The following is a 16,030-nucleotide window of genomic DNA, read 5'->3' on the forward strand; positions in this document are numbered from 1 at the left end:
CCCCAACCAAAGTCCGCCTCATTGAGCCCAGCCCGGGTAACATCCGATGCAAGATAAGTCCTCACCAGAGTGACACGAGGCCTCCCTTTGATAACCATTAAATCAGCCACAGATTTCATGTAATCTTCCGTCACAACACGTTTGGCCTTGGTCACCAACTCCACTGCATATCCCACAGGCTTCTCACATAGCTGTCCGGCCGTCGTCAGCGCCGTTGGATATGCTATGGCATTGCCGTAGTATCCTTGGGGCAAGGGTGGATTGAACTTGAAGCGGGCATTAACAATGCAGATCACGCGGACTTCCTCGTTGGGATCGTATTGGAGGGCGATGGTTTGGCAGCGCCAAAGGAAGGCTGTCAGAATATCAAACGTCGAACACTTGTGACTGAGGTCAAGAGGGATGGATTTTCTCAGAGCTGAGACCTCTGCCGGACCAAAGAAGAAAGAGCGATGGACCATGTCGTCCAGGGGAACGATGGTTCCCTTGGTATCGACGACTACCTCGTCGTATTCGTGGTGGGTGCACGTCACCCTTGGCGGGTCTCTAGCATACAGGAGCTCCCTCTGCCATACTGGCTGTATAGATGGGGCGGACGCTCCCCGTGCGATTTCTCCCACAGCATTCATGAATTGAGCGATTCCAACACCATCAGCAATGGTGTGATTCATGCGTAGTGCGAAGATGAAACCGCCGCATCTTAAACGAGTTACCTGTGTTACGTTGTATGATAATACCATTACCATTATATACATATGATGGGTGAATATTATAGTTTAACTAGTTAATTAGTTTTTATTTTTATTTATTTATTTATTTTTTAATCTTCTTATCTCTCTCCACACTCTTTTCACCCCTAATTGCTAGTAATGGATTTGAATCTTGAATTTGATAGTAAACAAGACTCTAATATGAAAATAGTACACTATTAACCACTAACATGACTTTTAATTACTCCCTCCGTCCTATTAAAAGTATTGTACTTTTTTTTTGGCTAAATGTTTGTCATGTTTGACATTTTTAACTATTTTATAATGCTGCATAAAGACAAATATGATAAGATTGCTTTTTACTTTTTATTTTGACTAGCACATGATTAAAGCTAAAAGTGGAACAAAAGCAAAAATTTTTTAATGGAGTATACTATGCAGAAAAAGTATATATCTTCAAACATGACTAAATATATGGGACAGAGGTAGTACTACTCATAATAATTAAGAATTTATAATCTACCTTAAAGTTTTTGTTTTTTTGGGTACGTAGGGAAGGCTAGAGCACCTTAGCAAGAAATCAAAAGGGGGGTAGAAACCCCTATTAGATCAGCTCCTACGAATTCTCTGACAGAATTACCTATAAGTTTCATCTAAATTGTTACTCTGAATCACGATAGTAACATTTTTCATACAATAATTGTGGAGACATTTTACATCATTCCTACTGGTGCTCAGTAATTGATTGGAAGTGTAAGAACAAAATATAGTAGTGCCAACTGCCTGAATGATTGGGTGGTGAATAAGGCCAGACCAATTTTTTTTTTTTTTCGGAGATGACAACTGTAGTATATTTTAATCTATCCTACATTAGGGGGAGGGGGTGGACTTAAGGAGGTCCAGGAGTAACTCGAAGATTACTGAATCACCACCGGATCAAACGGATGCGTAGTGCACCTGCCTGGATTTTTTGAACCAAATTCACATTATAACGTGACAATTGGTAGGAGGCAAGGTCCGAGCCTTAAAGGTTTGACGTGGCCACCAGACCAAAGGCTGGTGGTTAAGGCCAGGCCGACTTGCGGGGCATTATTTTGAACACAGCCGACAGTCTAGATGCAACCAAACCTGATAACCAGTCCCGTCCATTTGCCTACATGCCACAAGCTTGTCCTCCTGTGGGCTGAGGCTCCATCAAATAGTAGTACATGTTAATCCCCCTACCCACCTTCTTGGAAGTTTATTTTTTGGAGCCTTGATTGAAAGGGCGCTCAAAAAGAACAAAATAAAGAATTTAGGAGAATATTTCGAAAATTTTTACATGCAAATTTCCAATCCAAATGGGCTCTTATATTCTTCTTCCCTTTTTTTTTTTTTATAATTTGCTTTATACTTTATAGTCTAGGTAGTGAATGCCACATCCAACAAGTTAAAAGAGCTATAACAATGAGAAATAAGGTTTTACTTGTAAGGAACCAAAGATTTGATTGTCTGTGGTGTAATTTTTCCTAACGAACATTCTTCTGTTTCTTTTGTAGTATTGATAAAAGAAGCACTATATAATTAAGGGGAGTTTTACTGTCCCTTTTAGCTAATGTACTAGTGAGATTAAATTCTCTATCAAATATAGAATAAGGGTTACCAATTTTAAAATTATTTTAAAAGTTTAAACTACTAAATGATGTGTCAAAGTACAAGTGAATTAGAACCATGGATTCAATACCAAAAAGAGTGTAGTACTTTTCTATAATTAAAAGAAAGTAGGTAGTATTGCCAAGTGATTCAACTATCAACTTACCCCTTCTTTGGAAAAACTTGGAAGAATCTAGGCAAGATCTATGTGACATGACAAACAGGGAAGAAGTGCTGGCGCTCACGAACCGAAAAAAGAAAAGAGTCGTACAGTTGTAGGGTTGTACCTGTATAAGCACTATAGGACAGTGAAGGATTCCTCCAGAGTGAGGAACGTCATAGAGGAGCTCCTCCAGGCATGGGAATGGAGGCTGAATTGCATCCCCAAACTGCTCCAGCGTCACGTCTGCATCGGCTTCAATGAAAAGAACACCCTCTCCCGTGCACTCAACCATCAGCTTTCTTCCAGGGCCTTCTCTGAGACGCCCTGCCAACGGGTAGTAGAACACCAGAGCCTTTGCAATAGCCTCCCTGATCACCTTCACGGGGTCTGATCTCCTCCTGCTCTCATTAATGCCAGGATCATCGCGGTTACGGTAAAATTGGATGAAAGGGATTTGAATCCGAAGAGCCTCTTGATCGTCGATGTCGGAGAGGAGCTTGCATTCCCGAGGAGTGGATTTGGCCGGACGGACCAGCTCAGGCTTTTGTCTAGTCACCCTGAATGTCAAAGACTTTGATGATGCTGATACGGATCCCATTCTACTGCCCACAAACAAACTACTACTACTGCGTAGTGCGTACTGTACTGATTAATCAATGAAAATGCTTTTGATCAAGTATATGTATGTATATAATATATATAGACAGTCAGGCGCAGAGGAAGAAAAAAGTGAGTACAACTGTACAGGTAGTATTCTTGCTAACTGCTAATGAAAATTGATCATAGTTTGAGGAGGATATCTTCTTCCTTTCTTTCCCGCATGGTTTTTTCTTTCCCCCTTTTTCAAATCAGTAGTAGCAGTACCAAGTGCCTGAAGGAAGATACAATGACAAAAACTTGTATAGACCCTAAAAAAGTTAAAACCCTAAAGCATCTCAGGAAATGAAAGATGGAAGGAAATCATGAAGAAGGAGAATGGTGGTGGAGGCATAGAGGAGGAAGGGAATGGTCACAATTTTTTGGGGAGGGAAGGTAGAGGAAGTAATGAAGATGTGTGGAGGACAATACGGTGATGATGACTGGGATAGGAAGGGAGCAGTGATTTTAATGAAGGCGTGGTAATGATTGGGGTACGCATGGAAGGTAAAGCAGGATTTGGAACTGTGACGAGGAATCTAAAGCCTGTACTTTTTTTTTTACCTAATACTTTTTTTTTTTTCAAAACGATATATGATTGTATTCCTTTTCAAAAGATGTACAAGTACGAACAAAGGCTCGATGAAACTATACAAGCGGTCATTTAACCACTAAGGAAACAAAAGTTCCTCATCAAAAGTAATGCCTAAAGCATAAGTACTAAGCTTGGAGCTTAGATGATAGTTATCATTTTGAACTAGACAAAAGGAGCATATATGAAACAAAAGTCTAAGTTGAATAATATCCTCCACCACAGTTGCTAATCTGATATCCCGCGCTTGTTTGGATTGAATAAGGTTGAGGAGCTGCTGATTCTGCACTTGGAATTGGACCACTCTGTGTTGCATTTCAGCAACTTTACACATTGCCAATTTTAGAGCTAATGCTTCATCCAGCAAGAAAGATCCTGAACTGGTTTCACGCATTGCCCAACCTGTGTGTGTTTCCTGAGCTCCTCCTATTAGACAGATTCCAATGCCTACCCATGGTTCGTGCTTGTCCCTTGTAATCCCAATGCTGAATTGCAGGACACCATGTTGTGAACAAAGCTGTGGATGTTGCAGATGTTGCAGATGAACAAAGCTAAAGCCTGTACTTTGATCTGATGGGAGATTGGAATTATTATAATGTGGGCACCAGCCCATTTATGCACCAGTCGTAGATCGTATCTATCCATCCAAGTTTTTGTTTATCTCAAAACTTAACCCTGCTTGGAACCTTGTTTGAACCTTAGTTTTTTTGTAAGTTTGTAGGTTACTAATTTTTTAATAACTTTTGCTATATAAATTCAAAAAATTTATCAAAATTTTTAATTTACACATTTTAAAATATCTAATACACCTCTTTTCTTTTTCTTTCTCCCTCACCCGATCCATCACACCTTTATCGCCGGCCACTACCTTTGCCGCTGCTTCCGCTCCAGCCTGAACAATTTTGTTTTCCTTTCTCCCTCTCCATATCCCTCTCTCCTACCCTCCCCTTCCCCCTCTCCCTTCCGAAAATGCCAACCTATTCCATACTTCCCCTCAATTTTAGGTGGGTCGTTGGGAGAGGTTTTGAATAGCACTTCTAGTAGCGCAGGAGCTTTCAAGAGCTCAACGACTCTGATCCTCATGACAGACGTCTGGGATGATAGCCCTCAGATGGGATGCTCTCCTACTGGGGTGTTACAGAAGTCAACTTTCGTCTCTCTTTCAAATAGCAACTCGGGGAGTAGCCCAAGAACAGACAACAAGAAAGCTCCTGACGCGCGGCGACCCTCTGTGATGTTTTTTTTTCTTTTTTCTTTTTTTTCCTCTCCCTCCCCCTCCCCAGCCACCCTCCCTCTTCCCCTAGCTGCGATCTGGTCGCACTACCAAATCACAACCATTCGCGGTACCAGACCGCATCTGCTGGTTCTTCAACGTCGGAGGCAGAGATGGCGAGGGAGGGAAGGGGGAGGGGGAAGGAAGAAGAAGAAGAAGAGAGGAAAGAAAAGAAAAAGGAAAGAAAGAAAAAGAAAAAGAAAGAAAAAAAAGAAAAGGAAAAAAAAAGTTTTTCATAAACCAATAAATTTTTTCAAAAACTTCTACAGTGCAATACAGTAAAATTTTAGACAAACTTTCAAAAAACTCAGGTTCCAAACGGGGTCTTAGTTGGCTCCAAATTATTTATTTGGGTAAAATTATTGACGAGAGATATTAGAGAAAAGAAAGAAAAAAATTATTAGCGAGCAATATAAAGAAAAAAATATATAAAGAAAATTATATATTGATGAAAGATAAAAAAAAAACAAAAAGAAAGGATGTTAAAAATGATTGTGTAACATGGTTGTTGGCATAGGTGACAAACAAATTCATTTAATTAAATTTACTTATATTCGCCCACAAATAACTGGAAATGGGTATCTTAACTTCCTACATATGAGTATAAATGGGTTATCTAATAATACATATTTAATAAATAGGTATTATTGAGTAATCTATCAAATTCAATTAATACATTTAAAATAAATGGAGTAATTTAATTACTCAACTCATTTTTTTAACTTATCCATATATATCCATTACCCATTTCAACTCGTCCAAAGTTGCCTAAATTATCCAATTTGACACCTCTAACTGCTGGGTTGTGGAGAATTTGTGTTTTCCTACTAGATATTAAGATACAACAAAAAATTTATTTATTTTTTCCTTCTCTTTGATATAGACTTGGCTTGTAATTCCTCGATTGCTTTGGTTGGGAGGAGATTTTGAGTAAAACCACAATTTAATTCGTGTAAGGAAGACATATGCTAAAAACTCAAAGTTAAGGGACTAATTTATACCAAATAAAAGATAAACAACTAAACTGGCTGAGGTAAAAATGTTGGGAGTACTAAATTGGTGATTTCCTAACTTCAAATGGATCTTTATGCCATTTACGGAACATGCAGTAATGTTTGTAGGCCTATCAGGAAGACAGCTAGACTCTTACTTTGTCTTTTGCTAAAAGAAGTGTCACCGAAGTCCGAACTGCTGTCCCAGTCATCCGGTTTCTGTCTCTCCGTGTAATCCACAACAGATCTTTACTGGTTTTCGTTTCACTTCAAGTTTATCAAGAGTACAATGAAAAGATTGTACTGTTCCCCTCTTTTATGACTGGGCTTGTAATTCCTAAATTGACCTTAGTTGGCTCATGAAAGTGAGCAAAAACACAATTTAATGCCATTGAGGACGAAATTGGCCAAAAAGATTTGAGGGACTAAATAGTACTGTCAAACAAAAGATGGATAACTTTTTTATACGTTACCATTGGATAATTTTTTTTCTTTATATTAGCATATTTAAATTATGTCACATAATATAAATTTAAATATAAACTTCAAAAAATGCATACATGTAGCATACATTAAAAATTGTTAGTGTAAAAAAATTACTATACTATTAGTAAATAAAATATTAATTCATAAAAAATAGAAAACAAAATACACTGAAGTAAAAAGGTTGGAGGACTAAATTAAAAATTTTCTCAATTAACTTCGAACAGGTGACAATTATATCACGGCAATCATGCCTCACCGTGGCTTAAGATAGAGAACTAAATTGGCTTAGTGTATAAGGAATTAGGCAAAAACTTGGACAGACTTGGTTTAATAGATCTAGTGGTTCAAATTTTTTTCACATCTTCACTGTGTATTTAATGTTTAAATTGGTGAGATGGTGTTGCAAATTTTGAATCACCCTATCTACACATGAGGTTCATATACTGGGTCTACTCAAATTTTTGCCTAAGAATTATTGTTGAATCGTTCTACTTTCCTATTGTTGTATTTTTTTTCTGTTAAGAGGCAGAAACTCACACATCCAATTAGATTAGAAACACTCAGGAAGTCAGCGGTTAAACGATCCAGTTAGCGACTAAATGACCCAGTTAAAAGTAATTTAAAGGGGATCCACAAAAAATCCACGTCCAGCCAATTGGTGCCTAGACGAGACTTCTATGGACCTTAAACCCAAGCTGAAGAACCCCATCCAACCGATGTGGGAGGGAACTTTCCTATTATTGTATATTTTCTCAATTATCATCCCAAAAGTTTTTTTTAATTATTTTTTTGAATATCTTATCACCATGCATCCCACACGTGCGCCATGCGTGCCAAGTCTCTGATTGATCAGTGGCATCAAACGTACCCAATGTACCACAGCCAACACAATATCTTTTGCATAATGATTGGACCGGTCATTTTTCAGGTGAGGGGAAAAGAGAAAAATAAAGAAAGCTACAAAGAATACTTTGGCCTAAACCCCAAATGCTTATTCACTCTTTTTTTCTCGTGAATGATAATCGTAATTAATATCCATGACAAATATTTTTAAATGGGCCCCAATCCGAAGGATAAGTACTCTGGGTATTCAATAACAAAACCAAGATTTCCAATTCATGGAGAAATATGAAATGCATGACAGTAATGTCTTTCAAAAACCATGTAATCTTATATTTAGAGCAATGGCTTAATATCAAAATAACTTTAATTAATTATCAAAATTAATTAGTCCCTTTAATTATTATCAAATTTTAAATAATTGCAAGAAAAGTGGTACAAGTTTAAGAGTACAAAGTGGAATTAGTCCCTTTAATTATTATCAAAATTTAATTAATTGCAAGGAACTAGCACGAGAAATAACAATTAACAATACGTACAGACATTTATTTATTAATTGTTATGTCTCTCAATGGTCTGATTGGGACCTAATTCTATGCTTCTTTAATTTTGTCACATAAATCCCCATTATGAACTACTTCTACACTATCTAATTTCCTAAAACTTGTTTAAGCAAACTGAAAAGGCTAAAGAATTAATCCCACACGATCAATACCAAGAACGAAATAATGCTACTAACAATCCAAATAAAATCTTCTTAACAATTGAAACAAAATATGAATGGTTTTGGTTTGAACTACTTTTTAGTTTCATGTGTTTCCAAAACCTTTTTTTTTCCTTTTTGGGTTAGAATCTAAAGCATTCGGTTGCTAGTTATAATATTTTGAATTTGGTATTATATTTTGATACACTTTCTTTGTTTCATTAATTGTATTGTTATGTATTAAATTTTTTTCACCCCTAAGCTAAAAATTCTGACTGTGTCTATGATCTGAATATTATTTTTGCGTTGTGTAAGTTATCATCTACTCTAATTACTTCTCCATGTATAATTGAGATCTTTTCCACTTCATTGCAATTCTAACCGATCCAACAAAGGTAATTAGGGTACAATAACTGGTTTCTGAAAATCGATTTTTAAGCAGCAGTATATATTTTCTTCAGAGCTCTAACTAGCGGTAGTGATTAGTCAATTCATTTTGGATTTGCACTTTTGCTGCCCGACCACCTCAAGTTTAAGTGTTTCTTAATTGGTCAAAAAACACAAACAAACATATGTGAAAGAGGAACCAATACATTATTGTTAAAGTTAAAGATTTGGAAGCCTCCAAACTTTAGCTAAAAAATGAATTTGGTTGTTTTATAAACCAAATAGCATGTCAGAGTTAATATACCCCCCTCAATCCTATAAAGATTACTTATTTCAATTTTTACACAGATTAAGAAATGTAAGTTAATATATACAGTTAAAAAAAGTCGGATTTATTTAGTACTTATCTTATATGCCCCTCCATAAATATAAGGTGGCTCATATTATTCCATCATTTTTGGTGCCTGAATATTTTGTTAAAATATCTGTTAGTTAAAAGTTAAAAGACTGAATAAAATACTTAGCTCCATCAACACCAGTTATTTATTATTTCTAGCAAACAAGAACCCATCATCTTTTATAACTTTACAACCAAAAATCGAAGCTAACATTTTCGTGCAAATATGAAACTGCAAATGAATGATTTTGTAATTAATTTTCAAGATAGAATTTGTTCAACTGTTTCAATTATTGTTCACATGACTTCCACCTGTAGGATTGTCTTCAAATATGCTTTTCTGGTTAAATTTAGATACTTTAGGAACCAAAGTAATGAATTGTTTTTTTTTTCTTTTTGTCCTCAAAATCATGATAACAAAATATATATGGTGAAGCTCAAAGAGTTTATAAGAAGAAAGTAAATATGTACCCCACAATGCTGGGCACATTTCAATCTTGGCTATAGGCGTTAAAATTTCAGCAAGAATTTGTCCAAAATTGAGAAGCATGGATATATATGTTGAATTTTAGTGAATAGTTGGATGTTAGATTTTGCTTCTTGGCGTGTGAACCGTGATTCATTAGGAGTTGAGTTGACTACATATTATCGAAGGCAAATCTGAATCTATCCTGAAGGCTAATTTGTCATTAATAGTTGGCCACAGCGAGGAATTTTAAATTTCTTTTATGGAATGTAGGCTAGGTGTTCATATTTCGTATTTTGCAATAAAAAAATTCAAAGAGTGCATAGAATTCTCTCTTGATTTAGATGGACCTTTCCTCCTATCTCTCTTTAATTCATTTGGGTTCTTCTTTAGCAAAAAAATAACATTAAAAAAGAAAGAGTAGACCGCATGTGTGGTCGATAGGAAAAATGTGTAGACCTAATATTACAATGTTGATTTAAAATAACCTTCATATGATTTTGAAATCCATAGATAAACATTGTATGGATAGCAAATAGTTTTGATTTTGACATTGAGGGTATTTTTCATATTTTAATCAATTCTATTACAAAGGTCAAGATATATATAGCTTTAAAACTATAGGATAGTTACATGAAAAATTTCTAAACTATAGGGGAGTAAAGTGTAATTTACCCTTAAATAAAATTACCAAAAACAATAGAGCCCTCCTTAATCTTTTGGAATTAAATTTCAGGCTGCGTAGGCCTTGCAAATCTTAAGGTGATTAAGCTTAAAAAACTTGAGCGACTACGAATTGGCTTAGAGGCAAGTTGTTGTGTTGAAGTCGGAGCACAAAATCTCGAATACATTGACTATCATCAATGATTTCGTTTTGGGAATGATGTAAAGCACATACCATTATACATCACAGGAAAAAAATGGCAGAAAAACAGAAGATATCAACCACTACTACCCCGGGAGGGAGAGAAGAGGGAAATGAAAAAGAAGACAATGGGGAAATGGGAGAAACCGATAAGAGGAAGAGGAGGAAGAAATCAGCATCAAAATTAGAAGGTTGAAGGAAAATTGCAAAAGACATTAGCATCTAGAAAAGAGTTGTTTAATATCAACATTAGCAAGAATACCAGGTAATTTTAATAAGGGCAAATTACACTTTACCCTCCTGTAATTTAGTATTTTTGTACATAACCCTCCTATAGATTCAAAAACTATACATAACCCCCTCATGATTTCGATTAAAGTGTCAAAATGACGAAATTTACAATCCATAACGAAATCGTCTAAAATGTAAAAAATACCCCTATATAAAGTTAAAAATTATTTATTAACCACAAGGGGTTATGCGTATATTTTGAAAATTATAAGGGGGTTATATGGTAAAGTATTAAATCATAAGAGGGTTATAGGTATAAAATCATACGGGATTAGTGTGTCATCTATATTATATTTATATATTTTGGTCACTTCAATCTTTTTAATTTTTAAACAAGGGTAATTTCGATATTGTTAAAGGTTCCGTTATGAATGATCATTTTCATCACTTTGACATTTTAATCTAAATTATAAGGGGGTTATGTATAGTTTTTAAAATCATATAGGGATTATGTATAAAAATACTGAACTATAGGAGAGTAAAATATAATTTGCCCTTTTAATAACAGACTTATCGAGTCCACCATCCTCAAATTTTCACATTCCACATTGGTTTTAGCTCAGCTTGAGTTAAGATCAAAGCCAGATCTTTAAAAAAAAAAAATCATATCAAGATTGAATATTGCATTGTTCGACTGGATTTGGCTTGTTGAAACCTCTAGTTGAAATGTATGTCCTTTATTAGATTACCTTTTTTTTTTTTGGAATACAATCAGTTACAAGCATGTTCAGTACCATGAATTTGTTGCCCTATTTATTTCTTTTCAGTGCTTTCTTTGTGTGAGTAATGCAGAAATGGGAGACAAGGAAGACCAGCTTGATATGACGCAAAAGTGTTTCACACCCTATTATGGACAATTGCTTGATTCAGACGATGAATCTTACAAATTCTATAACATGTATGCAGCAACTCTTGGATTTGGTGTTCTAAAAGAATATTGCAACAAAGATAAATAGGGAATGGTAACTTCAAGGAAGTTAGCATGTAATAAAGAAGGATTCCGGCTTCAGGATAAAAGGGATAGGGCAACAAAGACACCCCGTGCAGAAACTCAGACAGGATGTCTTGCTTGTGTCATTATCGTTGAAGCAGTCCAATAACCTCGCAAATAAGCTGGGGTATCTTCCAAACAAGCGCTCTAGAAGCTTAAGGTTGGGGGAAGCTGGAACCATTTTCAGACATTTTCAACAACAACCTCTGGAAAACCCATCATTTTACTTTGCTGTACAATTGGATAGTGAGGAACAAATAACTATAGACTACAAATATGTTGGAGAGGTGGTTACCTTCGACACGACATTTAGAACAAACAAGGAATGTCGTCCTTTGGGCATTTTCCCGGGATTTAATCATCACCGCCAGATGGTAATATTTGGTGCTGCACTATTATATGATGATGGTGTTGATTCCTACAAATGGTTGTTCCAAACCATTCTAGAAGCCATGTCTGGTAACCCGCCGAGAACATTCTTCACGGATCAAGAACCGGCCATGGCAAGAGCTTCAGCTTCAGTGATGCCAAACACCTTCCACGGGTTGCGCACGCATCATATTCGTCAAAATTGGCAACACTGTGGTTTCGCATATCTAACGTTTGAAAATATCTACATAACTCCCATCATGGTTTCATTTAAAGTCAAAACTTAATAGAAGATAACCTTGATGGTGTTATTAGTTGAAATACCATTATTGTTCTTTCTTAATTACTAAATCAAATAATGGTGTAAACACCTTGCATAAAAATATTGAGAGTATTATGTGGATAAACACCCAAATGGTAGAAAAGTTAAGTGGATAGTTTTGGAAATCATACAAGATTAAGTGGATACGATTATTACATATCATGTGCGTCTGGTTCGATCACAATAATCAAACATGCTTTCAATCTTTTTTTCTTTTGGTTACAAGAGAGGGGTTTAGCCCCTTAACACAGAATAAAACGGGAGATTGTGACCACCTTTCAATCTACTCTCCACTTCTCATAAAACTACAAAGAGTTTATATAGACATGTTGAAACTTTAGGATGTCATTTGGTAATGTGCAAAATTACAGGAGGATTTTAGACTGTAACTTTCAAAGTTAAGTACTCCTACTTAACACTAATTTTTTTCAGCCCATTGCTGTTCTATTTGAATATAGAAATTGCTTATCTAAAAAAATGAATATAGAAATTACCAATTGATTTTTACGTGTCCAATTAGATTTTTTTTTTTAATCTAAAACTGAAGTTTAAAGATTAAAATGAGTGTGTATTTATAATTTAAGAGGTCTCAAGTTGAATTGAGCCGATAAAATTCCTGTAATCATGCATCCTATACGTGCAATGAGAGTGTGGATTCTCTCATTGATCCTATGTGTGCTTGTACGTTTATATGTTTATGTAAGTGTATACATAAACACACTTGAGGAAAAAAAAAACACTACCAGAGATTAAGCTGCCAATTGCATCTTTCATCATTCTTTTTGGCTGGATATATCTCCCACTATCCTGAACTGATACTCTCAAAAAGCAAAAGTGTGTTACTATATTTTCTTAGAAATGGCAAATCATCAAGTGTTTACTTATGTACCTAGAAGTGAATTTACAGCTTACCCAAAAATGACGGATGCGAACTAATCAATTTTATTTTTCTTAATCTTGAGCTTCTAGTTATAGTATGTTTCTTTACATGGAAGCTCTAAATCAAATTTTATTCGATATACTAACTTATTTTTGAGTTAATTGATTCTAAAATTTCATTTTATGACCAGCTATTTGCAAATTTCATATACTAGGTTGATATGGTGCATAGACATTCAAGATTTCAAAAATTCAAGGAGAATCAGACTAAATAACACTCAATTTTCCCTTGTTCAAGATCACTAAATTTGCTAGGAGATCACTCTTTTTTCTCCTCAACTCGCATACATTTGACAATTCTCTTCTGCAGCAGCAAATGCCACATGAACTCAGGAAGGAAGGATTGAATACGTAGAGTAAGTAATTAAGCACTTAATTTAGAAAGCATAATTGGTAAAATGTTGTAACATAACAATCTTTTCAGAAATCAGACGCTGAAGTTTAAGTTGGTACATAACTGATAATAACTTTTTACCTTAGCCAAATCTGTCAACTTGATGTTTGTGTATTCGAATTCATTATTCACATGGTACAAGGCATCGTAGACACTGAAGAAAGGAAACCAACAAACTAAACACAATAAACCGTAGTTATGACTGATATCTATATGAATTAATCTTTTATATATTAATAATACATGCATTATCACTATTGAATACATGACAATTTATTTGAATTAAAATTTCAAATTTTGTTCATGTGTCATTCATCTAATCATGATAGTGTATATATTATTAACGTATATAATATTTACTCTATCTATATTAAATAAACCTAAAAATTAAGATGGGTTTCCTTTTAAAATGGCTTCTTATAAACTAGCTAGAATGCTGTATCAATAAATGAAGAATAACGGTCTTGTTAAAATAAATTTTTTTTCACCAGGATATTTGCAATCAATACTATTTATATACCCCATGTGCAAGAAAGCAAAGGTGAGGTCTTGATGGGTAATGAAATTTCAACTAACAAAAACATTAAACTAACCTACCCCAAAAAAAAAAAAACCCTTAAACTAAATACACTGAATTTCAATTTTTCATCTACATGGTTGAGCTGAAAATTATAGCCTAAGTAACTTGTAGACTTTGTATAACTTAACAATTGTAACATATATATTTGAAGCTGATGTGCTCTATTAACAGATTAGGCACGCCTAGCGCACGTGAAATAGGGTATATATGGTGACAAGAATTTCTTTCCACTTTTACCATGTATGCTTGGAAATATTGAGAATGGAGTAGACAATTCATAATTTCAAGCTTTGGGGGAAAAAAATTCCGCGGCTTCGCTTATTGTGAACCCAAAAGAAGATAACCCTCCAATTCAAACAATAAAAGAAGCCGTCGAGGAGATTTTCCCAGAGAAAAGATGACTATTCACTGTCATTTGTGTATCAAAAGGGGCTGGACCATGTTACCATGGAGGTCAACGAAACTCAAGAAACCAACAGGGATGTCTCCAATGAAGAGATTAGACTGAACTCAAACTAGGTTTTTTTTTTTTTCCTTAATCCAATTCTAATGCAATTATTTTCACCTTGAAGCAAGGTACCTGCTCCTAGCCAGATGAGCTTCTTTAGTCTCTTAAGAAAGTAAGTTTTGGGCATCTGTTCTAGTTTCTAGGATTTAAGTAATCAATTCCATTTCAGATTGTTCTACAAATTTTATTGGCATGTTAAATCAAGTCTAAGAAAAAGAAATTTCTATATTATTATTTAATAGTAGTATTTTAGTCAAATAAAGTTGTTAATATATAGCTGATTGGGGTAAAGTTATGGTAATTTTTTGTTTAGAAACTGATATTATGTTAGGTAATTTATTGTGATTGTTAAGACTTGTTTATCAAGTCATATAGTTTATAAATAGGGAGTCTTAATATGTTTGTCAACTGAGAAGAGTTAAAGTTTGATAGGCTTGTTCTTATGGCATTATTGATATTAAATTATTGATTTATTCCTTTTTTCCCACACATATTTTTATGTGTATAAATTGTCTTCCCATATATATTGGTTTTATAAAATTGATCTTCTATAGCTTTTTGATGAAAATTTTGGATTCTACATCTAGCACCAGAACTCTAGGTCTAAGAAATTAATTTTGGGATGCCTGTGAAAATTGAAGAATTGGCCCAACAATGGAATTAGTTCGGGTGCTTCTGCTTTTGGAGTTGAGTCACAAGATTTATTCAGAAAAAAGTCAGCTGATTGAGTTAGACTATAAGGTTAGTATCCAGTCGATGAAGATGACTATAAGATTAGTCCGAAAATGTTGCAAAGATAGAGATCAGAGAAGAATTCTATAAAATACGTTGTGATTATTAAAATAATTGACATTAAATTTGTGTGATGAAAACAGCCTATCTAGAAGCATGGATTATTTTAGCAAGTCAAAAACAAATTGAGTGACAAGATGAATCAGTCCAGATGCGTGAAATATTACAGCAACAAAACCTTTTAAAGATGAAGAGTTCAAATTGATGCTTGTAGAATTTACAAGACATATTAATGTTAGGGATCGTTTTGGATTGAGAACTTGATTTAAGGGAGATAATGTTGGCATATTAAATCAAGCCTATGAAGTAGAATTTTCTATAGTATTGTTTAGCGTAGTATTTTATTCAAATTAAGTTTTTAGTAGTTTATTGGGGTCAAATTATGGTAATTTTATTATTTAGAAACTAATATTATGTTACGTAAATTATTTTGGTTGTCAAAACTCATTTACCAAGTCACCTTAATATAGACGAGACCAAAGCAAGTCCAGCATCGAACTTCATCACGACAATAATATCGTTTTATTTTGTTTTCCTGTTTTCGTATTATTTTGTTTCCTATTCTAATTAGATGTTTTAGAAGTTTCTTATTAGTTAATTACTTTCATAGGCTAATTGTTTTCTGTTCGTTAGTATTTTTAGTAGTGGTTGTATGCCTACAACTAGGTTTATTTGGGCTATTATAATCATTCAGTCTTTTGA

At 34.6% G+C, this 16,030-nt stretch overlaps 1 protein-coding gene across 1 annotated transcript; it reads right to left on the bottom strand.

Annotated features, from left to right (window-relative positions):
• Positions 1-7: 7 nt before the first annotated feature.
• LOC113757680 (benzyl alcohol O-benzoyltransferase-like) lies at positions 8-3,104 on the bottom strand (the record flags this gene model as incomplete). The annotated part of the gene is made up of 2 exons (XM_027300824.1): positions 2,630-3,104; positions 8-713 (listed from the first exon to the last, which is right to left on the bottom strand). Coding segments are annotated over exons 1-2 (1,180 nt in total), but the record flags the coding sequence as incomplete, so codon positions are not given.
• Between the last annotated feature and the right edge of the window lie 12,926 nt (positions 3,105-16,030).

The sequence above is a fragment of the Coffea eugenioides genome, unplaced genomic scaffold (genome assembly GCF_003713205.1).
Source record: "Coffea eugenioides isolate CCC68of unplaced genomic scaffold, Ceug_1.0 ScVebR1_322;HRSCAF=976, whole genome shotgun sequence".
NCBI classification, from domain to species: Eukaryota; Viridiplantae; Streptophyta; class Magnoliopsida; order Gentianales; family Rubiaceae; genus Coffea; species Coffea eugenioides.